General features: G+C 40.2%; 2 protein-coding genes and 1 long non-coding RNA gene across 5 annotated transcripts; 2 read left to right on the top strand and 1 right to left on the bottom strand.

The window, feature by feature from the left end:
- The first annotated feature begins 333 nt into the window (after window positions 1-333).
- On the top strand, window positions 334-3,151 carry mrps18a (mitochondrial ribosomal protein S18A). Its single transcript, XM_054748288.2, has 6 exons — window positions 334-526; window positions 1,093-1,124; window positions 1,333-1,437; window positions 1,523-1,646; window positions 2,603-2,669; window positions 2,757-3,151. Exons 1-6 carry the CDS (start codon window positions 379-381, stop codon window positions 2,899-2,901), a joined length of 621 nt encoding a protein of 206 aa, XP_054604263.2. The 5' UTR covers window positions 334-378; the 3' UTR covers window positions 2,902-3,151.
- On the bottom strand, window positions 3,049-15,607 carry rsph9 (radial spoke head component 9). Of its 3 annotated transcripts, XM_070545393.1 has the most exons (6): window positions 14,876-15,220; window positions 13,986-14,173; window positions 13,746-13,878; window positions 11,856-11,995; window positions 10,145-10,465; window positions 9,418-9,505 (listed from the first exon to the last, which is right to left on the bottom strand). In XM_070545393.1, the coding sequence occupies exons 2-5, from the start codon at window positions 14,085-14,087 to the stop codon at window positions 10,145-10,147; spliced, it is 696 nt and encodes a 231-aa protein (XP_070401494.1). In that variant the 5' UTR covers window positions 14,088-14,173; window positions 14,876-15,220; the 3' UTR covers window positions 9,418-9,505. The 3 variants fall into 3 exon arrangements, with proteins under 3 accessions (XP_070401489.1, XP_070401494.1, XP_070401496.1); XM_070545388.1 differs by lacking the exons at window positions 10,145-10,465; window positions 11,856-11,995; window positions 13,746-13,878; window positions 13,986-14,173; window positions 14,876-15,220 and adding exons at window positions 3,049-3,419; window positions 6,081-6,227; window positions 6,447-6,573; window positions 15,264-15,607 and having other exon boundaries at window positions 9,355-9,505; XM_070545395.1 differs by lacking the exon at window positions 14,876-15,220 and having other exon boundaries at window positions 13,986-14,817.
- On the top strand, window positions 9,441-18,403 carry LOC129165347 (uncharacterized). Its single transcript, XR_008564716.2, has 3 exons — window positions 9,441-9,525; window positions 16,574-16,678; window positions 17,254-18,403. It is a non-coding gene; the product is annotated as an uncharacterized lncRNA (long non-coding RNA).
- The last annotated feature ends 601 nt before the right edge of the window (window positions 18,404-19,004 follow it).

Genomic DNA, 19,004 nt, shown 5'->3' with positions numbered 1-19,004 from the left:
ACACACACACACACACATATATATATATATATATGTATGTATATGTATATATATATATGTGTGTGTGTGTATGTATATGTATATGTATATTATATGTGTGTATATGTGTATGTATATAGATACATATATAATTCATTGTTTTTTACAGGTTTCTGCAAGATTAAAAAGGTTTAAAACAACTGTAGTTTTCTTTTTCTACTATTTCCTTTGTATTATCCTTAATTTGTCACAATACAATACATAAATGTAAGTGCGATGTTTAAGTTTTAGACTGAAAAGAAATAAATATAGCTGCGTCATTTTACAGCCCTGTTCCGAATCGAGCGTCACTCTTTAGTATCGCGAGATTTGACACGGGAAGAACGGTCAAGGAAAAACATGGCTGCCCGCGGTGTGCTGAGGTCTGTTTGGGCCTCATTTACAGGCTTAAAACTAGGTGCTGGGGTCACAAACACTAATTCGTTTATGAAGGTTAATGTTCCCCAGCTTTCCGCTTTAACCATCCCGAGCAGAGGAGTTCGTCAAGGTGAGGTTTATATATAAACGTTACGATTTTATCCGGCTAGTCATGTTAGCATGGCGCTAGCATGCTACCATAACAGCCAATGATTTTTATAATGACTCTTGTTTTGATCAGGTTTTGGTTTATATTCCTATTTTGTTCTGTAATTGAGAAATCGTGTTTGTGCTCATTTGATTTGAACGACATGAATGAGTCAATGTTACAATCTAGATGTTTAATTGCTAATCTGTCATTTCTTTACAAAGTCAAACTCTACTGTACGGTCACTTAATAGTCATGTTTACGAACGTTTTTGTAAACTAAAGATATTTGTATATGTATTTGTAGTTAAACAAACAACAATAAAACAACTGTTTTAGGTAGGAAACTGGCTGCTTTAGAATATTAGTAAAAGCTTGAGTCCGTTTTGATAAAACCATAAGAAAGAGCATCATTAGAAATAATAAATAAAACATTTTACATATTTATCAGAAGCTCATTATTGCTTGCATTAAGCTTTAATATGTTTTATCAGAATTTGTCAACCATCATAGTGTAATGCCTAATATGACACATTAATATTTTCACAGTTGTGGAGAAAAGAGAAGGCAACACCACATCTGTAAGTATATCCGACTGCAACTCCAAGCATCTAGACTTTGTTTTCTCGGGTATTTTTTTATTTATTTTTTGTTTATTAACTAAATATATGAAACATATTAGTTTTCCAATTATCAGAGTAATAACGCACAATGTCCAGAATAGTTTCAGTATTCCTTTATTCTGTCAAGAGGCATCATTTTAGTGGAGTAACGCTTGTTCTCTGGTAGATCGAGGGACAAATCATAGACTTACCAGCTGCACCTCAACCTCCAAATCCCACAGCAAAGTGTCCCATCTACAGATGGAACCTGCAGCACAAGTACACCTACACTGTAAGTACTACACACTTTGACCTTGATGGGTTTTCTGTGATCATGTAGAAATTTGATTTCTCCTGGTTGTCTTCTTCCTTTCCAGGATGTGTTGCTGCTTAGTCAGTTCATCAGGTCAGATGGGGGAATGCTGCCTAAGAGAATCACTGGTCTTTGTCCGGAGGAGCATCGCAAGATAGCCATATGTGTGCAGATGGCTCACAGAGCAGGTTGGTGTTAAGTTAGATTTACAGCTGCTGTCTTTGCCTGTTTAATATTTACTTACAAATACTGGGAAGTTAGTGTCATGGCTGAGTCATCTGGGTTGTCAGAAATTAGACTAGACTTCAAATTAAAGGTGGTCTGGTGTATTTTGTCTATTGACAACTTTTGTATTTTTGACAGGGAACTTAATTAAGCATGAATTTGAAATCATCCAAAATAGGCAATCATAAGGAATTAATCATAGTCAATCATCAATAATTAAATTGTTCTGCCCAGATGGTCGTCAGCTGGTTAGTTTTTTCTAACTTTCATTAATCGTAGCATTTCTAAATTTTTATCGTGCTTAAAGTTAAATTCTACATCAGAGAAATAAATGAAAGGGTTGGGTGAAGCACATCGGAGACCAGAGATTCCCCCAGGTTGCTCATATTGCTGCTGTCATGCTTCAGTTACTAGCCTAACTATATTAGCAGATCCCTGTCTGACTCCGAAGAGGCAGTTGTGGTCAGGATCAAATCAGCTACAGCTCTTCTGGGCTTTGTTTGATTTGATTATTTGACGCTGAGTAATTCTCATTTCAGCCTGTGTGGATCTTAAATGCAGAGGCTGCAATGAGCTCCACAGATGTTTTGCCTCTGATAATGCATCTTGTGTTAGGAGATGGAACGACTGTAAGGATGATGTTGTGGCTTTAACAGCATGATTATATTTGAACGTGCATTCATAGATCTGATAACGTAGGGTTGGGCATCGAGCATCGATTGGAACCGGTTCCAACTGTTCTTTTTTCCCGGAATCGTTCAAAGATTTTATTTCGATTCCTAGTATGCCGACGGAAGAGGAACCCGTGGCCGATCTCCATGATAAATTAACGTGATCTGCAAATTGTGATCAGCGCTTTTCAGAGCTGATCACACCAGCTGTCTGTGTGCAACCGTTTATTTATTTTACTGTATTCAAGGTCTGCTTCCTGATCACAAACCCAAACTTCCAGAGGGTCATGTCCCCAAGAGGCCCACGCTGAACAGGTGCTGCTCTTCTCCAGCATCCGCATTCATCCTCAGCACTTTTAACCCTGCATAAGAATTCCTTTAGATCTCGTGTTTCCTTTGCAGGTACTTGACTCGCTGGTCCATCGACTCGGTGAAACCCATCTATAAACGTGGACTGAAGTGGCGTAAGAACCTCATGGATGTGGGTCACCCAGCACTTAAGAACAACGTGCGTTATGGTATAAAGCCACTAAGCTTCAAGCACTGAAGGACAAAAAGCCTGACAGATGTGCACAACAGCCGGTGGAGGATGAACCCATCACTCAGTGGAGCTGTGGAAAATCCAGCTTTTCTTTTTTTTTATGGACAATGTACCTGGATTTGTCATGGTGGCATGCAAGAAAACGCAGAGGCATTCATTTAAACTTTTATTAATATGTGTCAAACTTTTAAGAACATCGGCCACGAAATGGTATCCTGAACAAACGTTTCAATAAAACCAGCCTGTTTGCCTCCTCCTGCTGTGTAACAATACCTTTTATGAACAACTATTAAAAGGTAGAATAAACCAAACTGCACAACTCTTGGTGATTAAAAGAACGACACGCTAAAGAAAAAGAAGTTACTAAATCATATGAGCAAGGTGTACATTTTTTTGCCCGTCGCCGAAGTAGATGTATCCGTGGTGCGGGGTCGTCGGCACGTGGTAGAAGGCCAAACCAAGCCATAGGAGGCTGCTGAGGATGTACACTTTATCGTCACTTTCCCATTGAAGAGACCATGATCCTAAATAAAAAAGAAGAAGAAACTTAACACTAAATAGTTTTTTATTGTTAAGCTAGAGCTTTAACGTTGATCTCAGTGATTGTTGAGTTAGAAACTTGACCAGTTTCATATTAGACACCACTCTGCAGCCCTCTGCTGACCAGATACTGCACTAAACAGTTTAATGGAGCGAGTAGGTGTTCCACTGGGGGCGCTCTACCTTCTTTACAGCTGTTATGCTAGCAGATAGCAATTTCAGCACAAGAAGAAGAAAAAAAAGAAGTTAGCCTTTTTGTTGCTATCATGGCGGAGCCTGGAAGTAAAAGTAGGAGAATAATGTCTTTGGAGAAGAAGCAAGGAGCTAAAACAAACATCAGCGCAGCCTTTAATAGTTGGAGGTGGCCAAAGGAGGCTACAGATTCCTGGACTGATGGTGGCCTGGCTTTGTTGCTACAGAACTTGTAAGTAATACGTTTTATCCAACAGTGTGGATTTATTTACTTTGTGGTTAATTTTAGTATTAGTTGGCGGATGTTAGCTCGTTTGTAGTGCTAGCGACAGCAGGTTGTAGCAGGGTTGTTTACAACAGTTGTAATTCCGCTTTCAACCAGTAGGGCAGAGGAGCAGGAAATTGCTCAGCCTGACTTTTTTTGTCCGAGACCACCATCTAGAGGTGGAAAAATGTACATTAAGCTCCCCTCCCTACTTACTTCCATGCACCTCTAGCTGAGAAATAGAAGTAAAACACATGGATTTCTATTACTATTCTCATGTTATGCTGATTATTCATAAATATATTTGAAGTACTTCTCTATAAGTCTAGGTACTTCTGCAATCAAGCAGTGATTGACATCCCTACATGTCTTAATGCCATTGACAAAGTCTGAGCGGTGCTCGGCTCAAATTGCATGGGACTCTATGTGATGGGGCGGGTCTAGCTGAAAATAAAATGGAGTTTTGCCTGCATTATGTCACAGAACAGGGTAAGACGATCACTTTCATCATACATAATCCCTCAAAGAGGAAAATCCCTGGATTTTGCCTTGGAATGTTGCCGTACATATATGCAGTAATATTTGGTAATATCACAACTTTCTCATGCTGGAAACCGCCAAAGGACACTAATAAATCTCCTGTCAGTGCTTTTGACGTCGTCCAGTCGAACCCGTTTCTCAGTAAGTTTGGGCGTGACTGCCGACGTGAAGATTATGGGAGTTCGACACAGACTGGAGTTGGACTCGTCTCAGAACATGATGCAACTCCGAGTAAAATTGCCACGGGCCTTTGGTAAGAACTTGTTACAGGAAGATGAAGAAAGGTATAAATTAGGAGCTTGGGATTGTTACAGGATAAATGTTGATTAAAGGAAAAGGGGAATCCAGGAAAGCATTTTTATTTTTTGACTATTTGGTGTTTTCTTCTAAGTCGTTGTGATTTCCAGTGGGAAAATCTTCCTCGGCGCGGCGCGGGAGCAGCTGTGCCCGTCTCTGTGGTGACAACACGGCTGTCATCTGACTCAAAGAACACACATAAGCAAGCGCACATGTGGAGACTCCTAAATCAGACCATCTGCGACATGTTTTCTTGTGGCTGCAGAACTTTTTCTGTTTTTTTATTTAACTTTTGAGATGTGCACACATCCTTTTACACTCGGGACCTTAATGTGTGTGCTCAGTCTGGCCTGGAATGGATCCAGCTACAAACCACACTGTCTTGTTGACATGATTGTGCATAAATACATTTGCATGACTGGTTTTATAGTATTTATGGCTTAATGTTTGCCTCCTGGGTTTGATTTTTCCATTACATGTAACACTGTCGATGTCTACGCCTGCCAACAAGGTTTGAACTTCAGAACTAAAAGCCTACTAGACACTGGCAGCAAATGTTAAATAGTAAAAAAAAAAAAAAAAGTCATTTTCCAAGGTGTGTGATTAACTGCTACCCAGTTTTTATTTTTTAATTTAAGGAAACTTTCCCCTTACCCGGCTGAATTTAGCTGTAAACAGGGTATCTGCAGGTTTAAGGGAGCCAAATTTAAGACTTTTTAAGACCTTTTTTAAGACCACTTTGACCTAATTTAAGCTATTTTTTAAATTAATTTTAAGCTATAATTTCCAGCTATTGCCTGGAACCGGTGCTAACCACGTCGCGAACGTGGGATTAGCATCCAGTTACCATTAAACTTCCCCATGGCACAAGCTCCCACTAGCTTAACCAGCTAAAAACAGCCCCCTTTCACAACCAACTGAACGTGTACGGTTCCGCTTACGGCAACATCACACACACAAAAAAAGAATCTTGTTTATTGGGTCTTTAGTAATTTAAGACCTTTGGAAACTGTATTAAAGGATTATTTGTCATTGTTAAGGATTTTTAAGGCCTTAAATTTGGAAAAGCTAATTTAAGACTTTTTAAGGACCCGCGGACGCCCTGTGTACATTTTGGGTAAAATCCAACACAATCAGGTATAAAATATGCCAAGAATGTGAGAGAAATTTCCAGAAAATCTGCCTCGTGTATTACCAACAAACAGCTTTAAGTTGTAATATTTCACTTTAACCTTTTACTAGTAGGGTTATTCAACGCGTTATCATTTGGATGAGTCCTACCTTGGCTTTCACACAGGTGAATAACAACCTTTTTATGGCAATTAGATCAAATTTGGATTATTTCTTTCACCTTTTGGGACGTCATCACTAAGAACATCCAGGAAGTCAAACGATGGGCACCAATCTCCCCTCTTCTGGACGCCTTCCTTCTTTATGCTCTTTGGTTCTCTGAAGTGCATGTAATTGTCAAGCGACTTTCCCTCTGCTTTAGAAAGACCTTAAAGAAGGAAAAATAAAAATAAATCAAAGCTGAATCACAAAGTGCAGAGGCGGCTAACCAGTGGAATGCAGCCAAACAAACACGATGGGTTTGTATGTCTGATCTAGCCACTCAAAACAAATCTGACTGATCCACGCATGAGTCAGTTTTATGCACCGGCTAATCTCAACACAGCACAGCGAGACATCTGCACCGCAGGATTTACAGCATATTTACCGCCAAAGCTGCGATTGAGCTGAACAAGATCACCAGTCTTGATGAAGGCTCCTCGAGGCACCACAGACACTTCTTCATCGATCTGCTTAACCGTCACAGCCAGCCTCATCTCCTCAGTCGCCACCAACTGCAACCAAGAATGTTTCATTTTGATAGATTGCACTGATAATTTCAAACCTAATCTGATTTTTTAATCATTGAAAAACAAACATGTTTTACTTTTATGTGCTTTTTGAAGATCTTTCTTTAGACTTTGGCTTCGTTTTTGGACACGTTAGTCCAATCCTTGACCATTTATGACTTTTTTTAACAGAATGAAATGACTGTTCCACATGTCGTTTCCCTCCTCTCCTCTGACACAGGACTAGTCTGCATGAGATATGGCCTCAAGGTCTCATGCATTTGTTATAAACTGCTTCTTTCCAGCTCAAGAGAAGAATGAAGAACGGACTCTCTCCTTTTAATAAATCAAAGAACTCTATTTTAATAAAGTTAATCCAACAAAGTGTTAGTCAATAATAAGATGTGACCAATCGGTGAAATCAAAATATTAATTACTTTATTATAATCCTATAGAATATAATAAGTAATATGACTAAATGTTTCCACTAGGACTGATCTACGTAGCGTTAAGACATGACTCATTGCTTTACTGATCCAATCAGAATCTGCCAGATCTGATGGAGGCGTGGTTTTGGTGGTGTTTGGTAAATCTGTCATCTTTTCATTCGACCGTAAACCAAAACATCCGAAGTATAAAACTATGCCCACGCCATCTCTAACGCCAGTTCAAAGCGTTCTAGAGAAGTTGTCGGAGTGGCCAATCCGTAACTTTCCTCTTCAGCCGAAAGAACCGACGACAAGCTGGATAAAATCTGTTGCTGTTCCAACCAATCAACGGTTCCTTTCAGAATAAAAGCTGAACCATCACGACCCAGGTTTGGGTCTTGCTACATGCCAACAAAACTGTCGTGACCCGGAAGTATCTCACAGACTGGTGGTCGGCTGCCGTGGCTGTTTCTACGGGCTTCGGCTCCATAAAGGTCAAGCTGGACCTCTACACCTCCTGATCTAGACTGGGACTTCCTCTAAGGGTATGTAGGCCAACAGAATGGCGTCGAATGTGTTTAAGAATCTCCTAACCAAAGCGTAACGCGAAGACGTCACCTTCACTTCCCATCAGAACTAATCGTTTCTTCGGATTTGCTGGTTCTGAACAACATTCCACACTACACCATTCTCCGTCTCATCCACCTTAGTTACACCATACATTTAGTGTTAAAGTTAGTCTAGTTTAATTAGTTAGTAATAAATCTGTAAACTTTTAAACTTGACTCTCTCTTCTGTTGTCTCTGAGTGAATACGAAGCTGTTATCTAATCCCTGCATTAAAAGATCCAATCTTCTGGTTTAAATAACCCAACAGATCCATAAGGTGGATTTCATATTTCCTATAGAATCCCACGTCTCATGGCTTATTAAATAGCATGTAATTTAAAATCATTACAAAGGAGTACAAAGGCTCTGAAGCTTGCATAAGCTCATCTTGTGTGGACACAAACATAAAGAACAAAAATCAATGGGCATGTTTTTAGCAGCCTTAATGTAAACAAAATAAAATAAAATCAACATTTTTTCACTCGGAGAACATCTTGCATTTTACTTTGAAATTAGACACACATTAAAAGACTAATGTAGACGTAGCACTCACTGGTAGTCACTATACATAGGGAGCCTAAGCCACGCCCATCTACTTCCGGGCCATGGGTCCCCAGAAATAAGAAAAAGTGAAAGATTCAAATCATGGTGCTATAAAAGCTATTTTCTAATCCTGTTTGACATGTGCCATGGATTTCACACCACGAAGACACATTTTGATGCCAAGAATGCGCTCATTTTTGAATGGTGGCAAAAGTTATTTTAGGTTTTGTGTGGAAAAAACGTGTAGGACTACAAATGTTTGTCACCATATTGAAGTCATCAAACCAGACACGGAGAAGAAAATGGCGGAGTTTAGCCAGCTTCGAATCCTTCACGGCTGAAGGAAAGACACAGCCTCCACTCCTAGGCCCAGCCTTGTCCTCGTCTCCATCGTCCAGGTGTGCGATCCTGGCTTTCAAAAAGATGATCCAGGCGAACAAAAAAGGTCCAAGTTCCAAATAAACAAACGGTTTACTTGCAGGGGGATGTTTTTTTTACTTGTGTAGAGGCTATTTGTCCATAAAACTTAAACAAAAAATAATCAAACACTTTCAAATGGCCACTGGGCTATGTCAAGGGTTTACGCACGGGTAAAAAAAAGTTTCAAATAAAGCAATGTCCATGCCAAAATTGAGTTTGGTGGTGGTTTATTCACTCAAGCAGCAAGAGCACAGATTTTTGCCTCCTCTCTGTCCAGGGGCGTGTCCAGGGAGTGGCCTGGGGTAGCACATGCCACCCTTGGAATCTGATTGGCCACCCCAGGTGCTAACACACTAATTTACCTTTAAACTGGCTTTTCATTGTCCGCAAAAGGCTTGGGGGTAAAACAAAAAAGGCATAACCATTGGTGCCACCCATGCACAAAGTTGTGCCTCACCTGGGCCACCCCATTTTAAAAGATCTGGCCACGCCCCTGTCTCTGTTTCTGTGTGTGGTAAAAAAAAAAAACATGTTCCCTGGCAGCCATGGCTGCTCCACCCACCTTGACCTATTTATACCAATAATCACCCACACCTGACCAACAAACAATAAACTAATGAGCCAAAATAATAAATAAAAAGCATTATGCAAAACAAACAAATTACCTTTGGCATCAAATAAAGAAAATAAACTGGGCTATAACTTAGGCCTATAATAAAGTAAATAGCTTCAACAATAGATAATTTAAGTGAAATCTGTGTTATGCTTGGTGGCATGATCACACATACCCCTGCACCTTTATCTTCATCACCGTGGCGGGTCCTTGCTGGGTACACAAAAGACGGCTCCCCTCTGAAAGGACCCCTTGCATTTGCAGCTACCTGCTGGATCATGGAGTCCGTGATGGAGGGGAGGAGGAACCAGTTCATGCAGTCAAAGCTGGAGGTGACAGACCACAGGTCAGCCAGAACACATCACACTAAAAACAGTTGGGTTAAAAATGACCCAATTTGGGCTGTTTTTTAACCCAGCCGCTGGAGCAACATTGCACCAGCCCAGCAGTAGTTAACTCAAGATGGGTTCCTCCATTTTAACCCAGCAGATGAGTTAAATATTCCACCCAAATTCTGGGTCAAAATAGCCACAAATCTGGGTAAATTCAACCACACTTACGTGTTATTTACTCTACCTAAATGCTGGGTCAAATTACTAAAACTATGGGTTGTTTAAACAACATAATGTTCAGTAATCACTCCAAATGTTTGGTCAATATGCCAAATTATTTCTAACTCATTACATACAGTGCATTTTGGAAGAAGGAAAATTGCACCTATCCACACTCAACTATCAAAACATACATGCTAGACTTGGTCACGTAAAGCATAAACAATACAATAAAACTTCAACAATACTGAAATCTTTACAAGGCACTGCCTTGAAATTTATTCATATAAATGTAAACAATATAAAAGTTCTAATCACTTCACATCAAGAACTGCAACAATGTACACTGAAATACATGTAACTCAGTGCTTAAAAAACAACATTTAAATGGTCAAGAGTACATTTTACAAATACCTATTTGCTTCTTTTGCTAGCACGTATTCTACTCTGCAGAAACTTTACTAGTTTCCATTCCCCTCCTGGGATTTCATAGACGGTGGTTTGCAGGAATTTCCAGACGTGTTCACAATGCCTCGGGTATTCACTGTCTAAAATAAAGAATGCCTTGAAGCAGGCATCGACGGCCTGAAGCAGTGTGTCATGTTCCACAGCCTGGCCAGCAATGATGACAAAGGCCTGAGACACATGCTGTGTTTCATTTCCCAACGTCAGCACATAGGGGAATGGTCTTGTGGCCTTGGCCTCGTGGAGGTATTCCACCATGTTGGTTCCAGGCTAAAAAACAGAAAGAAAGCATAACAACAAACAGGTGAGAAGGAATGCGTGAGTAAGGAACAAATGTCTACCAACGTCAACTGGGTGACAGTGGCACAGGAGTTAAGTGCTTGCCCTGTAATCGAAAGGTTGCGTGTTTAAGCCCCGCTCAGTTTGTCGCCGTCATTGTGTCCTTGGGCAAGACACTTACCCCCCCCTTGCACCAGGGCAGCTATGGCTACCCAGTGTGTGAATGTGCTTGTGAATGGGTGAATGACTGTGTTGTACAGTGCCCTGGGGGGTTCAGGGCTCTATAAGATGCTATATCAAATAAAGGTTATTTATCATTTAACTAGTAAAGCAGAATAAAAAAAGACATTATGACAAGCATTTTCCTGGTCCTCACAAGAAATATTTAAAGAGCAAAATGCAGGTTAAAGACTCCCAGGAACCAATGTTTAGAGAAATACAATAGAAACTCGTTCAAATTTTTTTTTACACATATATAATTTAGGCTTTTAGTCATTTTTGTGAGATTTTTTGTTTTGCCAAACCAAGTGACGTTTGCTGAGGGAGTCCTGTTCGTTTAATCTAGCGATGCACCGATATGAAAAATTTTGGGCCGATGCCAATATCCGATATTAATATCACTGTTATGGCCGATAACCGATATTTGCTGATACCGATATACTGACATTAATGCTTCTAAAATCAGATTTTGTATAGAATGAACATTTTTAAAGCGGAATTTACGTTATGTACACACCACACACACATTTACAGTTCTGAGATGATTTCATTCACTGTTCACATGACTTAACAATCACACATCACCCCCCTCACCCTCTGAAACAGGCAAACAAATGGAGACAAGATGGAAAAAATATCGGTTGTTAATATCGGCCCGGTTTTATTTATCGAACCGATATCGATATGTAAAAAAAATGACTAACATCGGCCGATACCGATATTCATCCCGTTTAATCCGGAGAAAAATCTGGATTCTAATGCGGTTCTGACACAGAGGAAACTTTAAATGTTTATAATTCTACTTCTAATGGACCAAAACCATACAGCAAGGTCTGAATGGATTAAAACACAAAAGTGTTAACATATAAATATGTTAACTTCTGAGTCAGTATGGTGTGGTAACGAGGCGATCATTCAGCGGCACTGCAGCCTTGTTTTAAAAGCATAAGATGTTTTTAAAGTGACCAACACAAGCTTGTAGATGACTTGACAATATTTGGAGGTATAGAATAACAAATCTGGATATGCGTGTGTGTGTGTGTGTGTGTGTGTGTGTGTGTGTGTGTGCATGTCTGCGCACACACATTCATGAGCCAAAGAATAACAGGTATATGTTAATGAAAAGATAAAAGTTTGCCTTTAGATGTACTGGAAGACTTACAGGTTTATGGTGGATGAAGGCCAAGTTACATTCTTCAGTGGTGTGGCGAACCATTATAGCACTGTGGCCACGGCCGAGTTTGTAAGCAGTTGGAGGGAGCAAGGATGGCAACTGCCTCAGGCTGAGTTCACCAATGGCATCTGTTGAAGACAATATAGGTGAGAATATAATGTGGAATGGCATACATGTGATTTGTCATTTGGTATCCAAATAACATGAAACCTATGGTAACAGTTACATGCAGCCAATTCCCATCCTGTGGACGGTTATAGTGACATGTCTGTCGCGAACAAAATGGCTCTCAGAGCCAGCTCGTTGATGTGACCGATAGGAGCCGACTCCCTCCTGCAGGAGCCGGAGAGAATGACACAGACTGTACCTGCAGGCTCTAGAGCCGCTAAAAGACTGCAAAATGTGCGCATGTGGTACGCGCGCACCAACACGCAGCATACCTCTGATTGCTGTGAGACAAGGAGGAAGGGGGTGGTGAGGTTGCAGTGCACCTCCGACCACTCTGAAAGCAGGGAGAGGGATGGCACGCACAAATTGCCAGGGACAATTACTACACTGAACAAAAATATAAATGCAACACTTTTGTTTATGCTCCCATTTTTCATGAGCCGAACTCAAACATCTGAAACCTTATCTACATACACAAAATACCCATGACTCTCAAATATTGTTCTGAAATCTGTCTACGTGTGTTAGTGAGCACTTTTCCTTTGACAAGATAATCCATCCCACCTCACATGTGTGGCATATCAAGGGGCTAACTAGACATCATGAATAATGTGCAGGTGTGCCTGAGACTGGGATTGGGATTATCTTGTTAAAGGAAAAGTGCTCACTAACACACAGGTGGACAGATTTCAGAACAATATTTGAAAGTCATGGGTATTTTGTGTTTGTAGATAAAATTCTAGGTGTTTGAGTTCAACTCATGAAAAATGAGAGCAAAAACAGAAGTGTCGCGTTTATATTTTTGTTCAGTATACATTAAAATGATAGGACCAGTAAACATTGGTGGAGACATATCTGTAACCCCGGGTTTCCACGGGAGCCGTCAGCAGCACGTTACCGCAGCAGCACGTCTTGCTCGCGTAAACTGCTGCTTGGCCCTTCCCACGAGACGCGAAGGAGCAGGGGAGCAGCTGTCACCAACCGAGCACGAAGTCACACGAGTGACTTCGTCAGTAAACACAACAACAAGCAGGAGAAAACGTGTTTTATGTTCTGTCCGTTTTATAATCGCCAGTACGGACCTGAAAAACAAAGGAGACCGCTAGCTAGGTGAAAACTTCTCACGGGGCCGCACAGTTAGTAACTTTTTTTAAAAGTAAAGCAACCAGAAGGCAGTACGTTCTTTATTCTGAAAATCTCGGGAGCTTCGCTCCATTTCCGCGTCCGATTTCCTGTCTTTCCTTCCCCACAAATGTCGAACTTGACCCGTTTCAGAGGCGTCGCGCGTAGAAAATAGAACCGGCGCGTAAAGGCCGCGACATGCTGCTCCTGAGACGCGGCCGACTCGCACTGCTGACGGCTCCAGTGGAAAAGGTTCTGTTGACCACAGCGGTTCCTATCAGCAGCTATGATGTGCTGCTGCAGTAACGTGCTGCTGACGGCTCCTGTGGAAAGCCGGGGTAAGAGACGAGCACTGCACAGTGTTTCCCCTAAAATGGCTCAGATGTGGTTACATGCGCTATTACAGAAAGTCCATCACAGCCCAGGTGAGTAATGTGCCCATCAGTTAGACTAGGGGTCTTGTTGCAGGCTTTTGACACTAGTTGGGACTAAAATAGCCTAGTGAGGGAGACCAGCCTCGTTGGGGAAACCTTACATTGACACAAACCATATTGACAATTGCAAAGATGGCAAGCAAGAATATTTTACCTTGTGTTAACCCATCCAGGGACGAGATCAGCTTTCCCTCCCGTCTTGACAAGTACAGGATTTTCTCCGCATAAATGGGTAGCCAAGTTTCAAACAACTTTGATGAAGCATCCCCATGCAGGATAAGAAAGTCCTGTGCAATGTACAAAATAGGAAACTTTTTTTAAACAAATTCAATGTGGCATACTAATAAAAAACAATCATCGTCATCACATGTTATTATTATTTCTCTAAACGTACCATGCCTTTGCTCATTAGGCGAGGGAATTCTTGGAGGATCTGGTAGATGGTCCAATTGTTGTCCCTAATGCACTTGGCCCTGTAGACTGCAGTGTCTTGCATTTAGTCCTGTACCTGACTGAGGGGCTGGCAATTGTTTCTTAACCATTCTTTAAGCTGTGATGCGCATTCGTCAGATATGGTACACTCTGTTAAAAAGAAACACAAGAATTTGATTCTGACACGCAAACACATACATGATGAAAAATTTTGAACACATGTAGATTCCAGTTTTTGGGTGAACTTTTTAAAGGGGTCATCACCTGAAATGTTTACCTTTCTATGTTAAAACATGTATATAATGGTTTGCTAATGATTGTACACTGGCCTAGAAGCCAATATTTAAAAGAGATTATATATAATCTGAATATTTGTGCTGACTATCCACAACAGAATGATAGTAAAAGTACAAGTAACATTTTTAGATCTATTTGCCCTATTTAGATCTATTTAATAGATCGATTTAAGACATTTTAAATACTTTAAGCGTCTTAATTTTCTTTTCATCTCCTTTACCCAGCCGGGAGCTGTAGCTGCCGAGAGATTTCCCGCTCCTCCCCATCCCCCCACGACTGTTTCATTAGCAATAGCCACAGACTCTACTCATTAGTTCAAATGCAAAGTACAGAAGTTCCACTGGATTTTTTAATGTAAAAAAGTAATCAGAATAGCAGTTTACGTACGACACAGATAAGCTACGGACACTAGAAAAGGCTCAAGACAACCGCTAAATGGCTAGCTAGCTACATTGTTACCCAAACCAACCAATGAGCCTCAACAACATTCAGATACCAACAGGTAACAGGCACAGACGTGACGGGAAATAGATAGTAAACACAAACAATACATACCTCTTATTGTTGATTTACCTCGCAACAACGATGTTTTTCCCCCGCTCAGATCGAAGACAAAATGGATCCTGGCGTTGTCGAGGATGGCTGTAGATGTAATGATGATCAAACCGGTTCAAACCGGTTCAAACAAGTACAACAACCCAGGTGCTGGGTCAAGTTGCACTAAAATAACCAAAATCTCATTCAAATAACCCAAAATGGGTTACACATTTCATAACCCAGCAGTTGAGTAGATTAAATAACCCAAATGTTGCACAAAAATAACCCAAATCTCATTCAAATAACCCAAAATGGGTTACACATTTCATAACCCAGCAGTTGAGTAGATTAAATAACCCAGCAGTTTTTATTGAGCACCATCAAGTAGCTCGAGTGTCTGCCTCACCTGTACAGGTACTTCCTGTCTGCCAGCTCGTCTTGTCCTCTCCCTTGGGCGATGTAGTAGATGTTTTTCATCGCCATTATTTTGCCCCAGAGCAGAACTCGTTGGAACTTGTACTTTTGCTTCAGAATCTCGAAGGACGTCTTCAGAGCGATGATTTTTTCGGTGCTGTACGCCCCCCCTTGACCGGTTACGAAGTTCAGGGAGTAGGTTAATAAGTCAGCATCCATGTTGAACCAGGTTTGGTTGGTTTGATCCTCAAAAAGCCACGTTCTGGTTCTGACTCACAACGGAACCGCAACACACACGCAGCGCTTTTTTCTGTTACTATGGCAACCGAACGCTGCCGTTAGGAAGTCCCGCTTGTGTCGTCACTTTTCACACAAAGTCAAATAAAAAATTATCCAATAAAAAGAAAATCTTATTTTGGGGAGTTATATGCTTAGAAAACTCTTGTTAAAAAAATAAACGGAAACGTCTGACGTAACCCTTCTCTCATGGACGTAATTTTGGGGGGGACAGGGGGGACATGTCCCCCCCTACTTTTTCCAAAGTCAAGTTTTGACCCCTGCACTTTTTACCATCCAAAAACAATATTACGCTATATTAAATTGACACTGGTTGAGCTCTAGGACCAAGCGGAAAACAATCGTTTGTGTTGAAGCCTGTTTCCCATTAGAACATACTGTAAAGATACCCCCCCACCCCTGTGTCCCCCTCACTTCTAAAGTGAAAATTACGTCCATGCGGCTTCTCTGGTGTACGTACGTGCGTCCCAGCGGCAGACCACAGAGCGCGTAGATGGCCAGATGTCTGTTTGGTCCAGAAGGAGAGATCCGATGACTGCTCTGATGTAACATCTGTGATTCAGTCAACATCTCTTGACTCTCAGGGAAATGATAGCCGGCGCGTTTACTGGGAAAATGCAGTTGAAGCCAGTAAAGTTGCTGAACCCAATTTAGCCCCAGCAGGACCAGTTAATGTTCATGATTGTGATCTGAATCCAGCTGTGTTTTGAAATGCACCTGATTGCACCAATGTTGTTAATGTTCTAGTAAATTACTCATCCATGTTGAAAACTCCACTTTCCTACTTTTCCCAAATTCTCACATTTTCCATAACATTTCCAGCGTTATCGTTTAGAGTTTGGGACAATTATTTACCAAATTTGTAATCAAAATTCCATTGAATGAAATAAACATTGGGCAAAAATAAAAATAGGTTATTTTTCATATTATGACAACTTTTTTCCATATTTCAGTCTTTTCAAAACTACAATTTTCATTCATTTTATTTTGTGGATCATTTTTCAGGAGAGAGCATGCTAACTATGCGCAGAAAGGCAGCAGCTGGGATTCGAACCTACGACCTTCTCACTTTGAGGCCACAATTCCACCATGCAGCCCGTAAGATCTTGTGTAGGCATAAACAATCCACTGAAGTTTGAAAATCTTTGCATATAATTTGTTCATTCTGTTCATACCAACCTCTGTACATTTTATATCTCTTATCTTATTGTTTACTTTATTCATTTCTTAAATATGTATGTACGCATTATACACACACTCACACGCACACACGTAGAAAAATAAAAAAAATAAAATACTTAGCACACACATTTAGGAATGTATATACCTTAAATACTATATATATTATTACTTAGATTAGCCATTTTTATATTTTGCTTGTTTTTACGTTATTGTATTTTGCACAACTGTTGCTGTGAAGCTTGCACACAAGAATTTCACTCACATGTACTGTACCAGTGTACCTGCACATGTGACGTGACAATAAAAGTGATTTGATTTGATTTCTAGGCTACTGTAGGAACACAAAGATGCTACATAAACAATTCCCGTACGATCACTCATAAAAACAACGTATTTATGACAATTATATTTGTGCATAAAAAACACCCAAAGCATGACCTGAGTTTTAAACACTCTGTCAGCACGACAGCACGCCAGTAACATGTTTCAAACATGCCTTGCAGATCTCGAGCCTATTGCACATCTGCAAAGCAGGAGCAAGTTTGATCTATGGAGGCCCCATGCTGAAGCCCAAAAGACCCAAAGCACGAACTGAGAATGTTCCGGTGCCAAACGCCACAGGAGACCTGCTTTGATCCTGACTGGTTATGGCTTTTTTAGTGATGCAAAGGGGCTTTATGTTACAAAAACATGGAATGTCAGTGTTGCAGGTGATTTACACACGGTGGAACATTTGAAAAGTAGCTTTGCTTTCGTAATTGTTTACATATATGTTAAAGTTCATTTGCAAGGACTTATGGAACTTGGAAAAAGAGAAAAAAGGCAGAATATAGATCTTTTCCTGTCAAGAAACATAGTAGATTAAAAAATCTGGTATAATTCATAGAATATCTTTGTAATTTTTCTGATTTAAAACAAGAAATTAAGTTGTTAGAGGAGTTCAGAGTGTAGCTTTTGTGTTGGACTCAGACACTCCTTTTCTTTCATCCATGAAGTTAATAAAAAAAAGAGATTTAGCGAAGAAAGGGCCAAAGGGTGTTTGGTTTCTGGCTGTTTGTGAGTGACAGAAAGATAAAAATGCTAAAGGAACATATGGCAGGATGTGCAGATTCCTTTCAGTTTAAGACAAATAGGATGTATGCCTGTTAGGACTGATAATATCACTGATAGCACAAGTTATGGCAGTCAGTGTGTGCATGTTAATATATTTTAGCGTTGTTTAAGCATGAATGTGTCGTCTGGTTTTGGTTTTAAACTAAATGTGTGCATTTAGTTGTGTTACCAGAGTTAGGCTGTGAATAGTGTGGGCTGTTGTAATGGTGATTTGCCTCCGTTTCAACCCCTGAGCGAAGGTGACTTAGTAAAAAGTAGGAATTTTGAGATCAGGTTTTTTTTCTGCGAGGTGTGACCAAACTTTGGAAATTCCCAGTGGTCACATCGTCACCCTGCAATAGCTTTTCCAAAGTTTAACAAGAACAATGTTTCTTCTCTCTTTCTCTCCTATTGTGTGTATTATTAAATAATTTCCTTTTAACCAAATGAACCTACATTTTTATTTGGAATAATGCTCTGTTGCCATTTATTTTAGCTAACAGCTGTTCTAAACACAGCCAAAACCAACATATCGCTGCCATCTTACATGAACATATCTCCCAAATTTCACAAATTTTCTCCATCATTTTGCCATCCTATGCTTATAATACAACATCCTGAAGGAATGCGCTGCACTTGCTTAGCAACTTCACTTTTGTTGAATGTAAGCTCAATCTGTAATTTGAAGCTGTTCAGTGAACTGTTTACAATATTTCTATAACATTTACATAGAAAAATAAGCCAAATTGACCCAAAAAAATGCCCTTTATTGTTATAATGCCAAATGTATTTTACATTTCTAAAATTGTAAAAGCTCTTGAATAGGATTAGTACATTCAGTCATCGGTTAGGTAGATTACAGGCTTGTCTTGAGGACATAAAAATTTGGATGACTCTAAACTTTTTGCTTTTAAATCAAGACAAGACGGAAGTTCTCATCTTTGGACCAGAAATCCAGAAAAGGAAACTGCTTAGCCAATCACCTGACCTGAATGGCATTACATTAATCTCCGAGAACAAAGTAAGGAACCTTGGTGTTATCTTTGACCAGGACATGTAATTCAAATCCCAGGTTAAACAGGTTTGTAGGATTTCCTTTTTCCACCTTCGAATATTGCTAAGATTAGAAGCATCCTTTCCACGAGTGATGCTGAAAAACTAG

The sequence above is a fragment of the Nothobranchius furzeri genome, chromosome 2, assembly GCF_043380555.1.
Source record: "Nothobranchius furzeri strain GRZ-AD chromosome 2, NfurGRZ-RIMD1, whole genome shotgun sequence".
Lineage (NCBI taxonomy): Eukaryota > Metazoa > Chordata > Actinopteri > Cyprinodontiformes > Nothobranchiidae > Nothobranchius > Nothobranchius furzeri.
The sequence above is the reverse complement of the archived record's forward strand: the minus strand, read 5'-3'. Positions and strand labels throughout refer to the sequence as shown.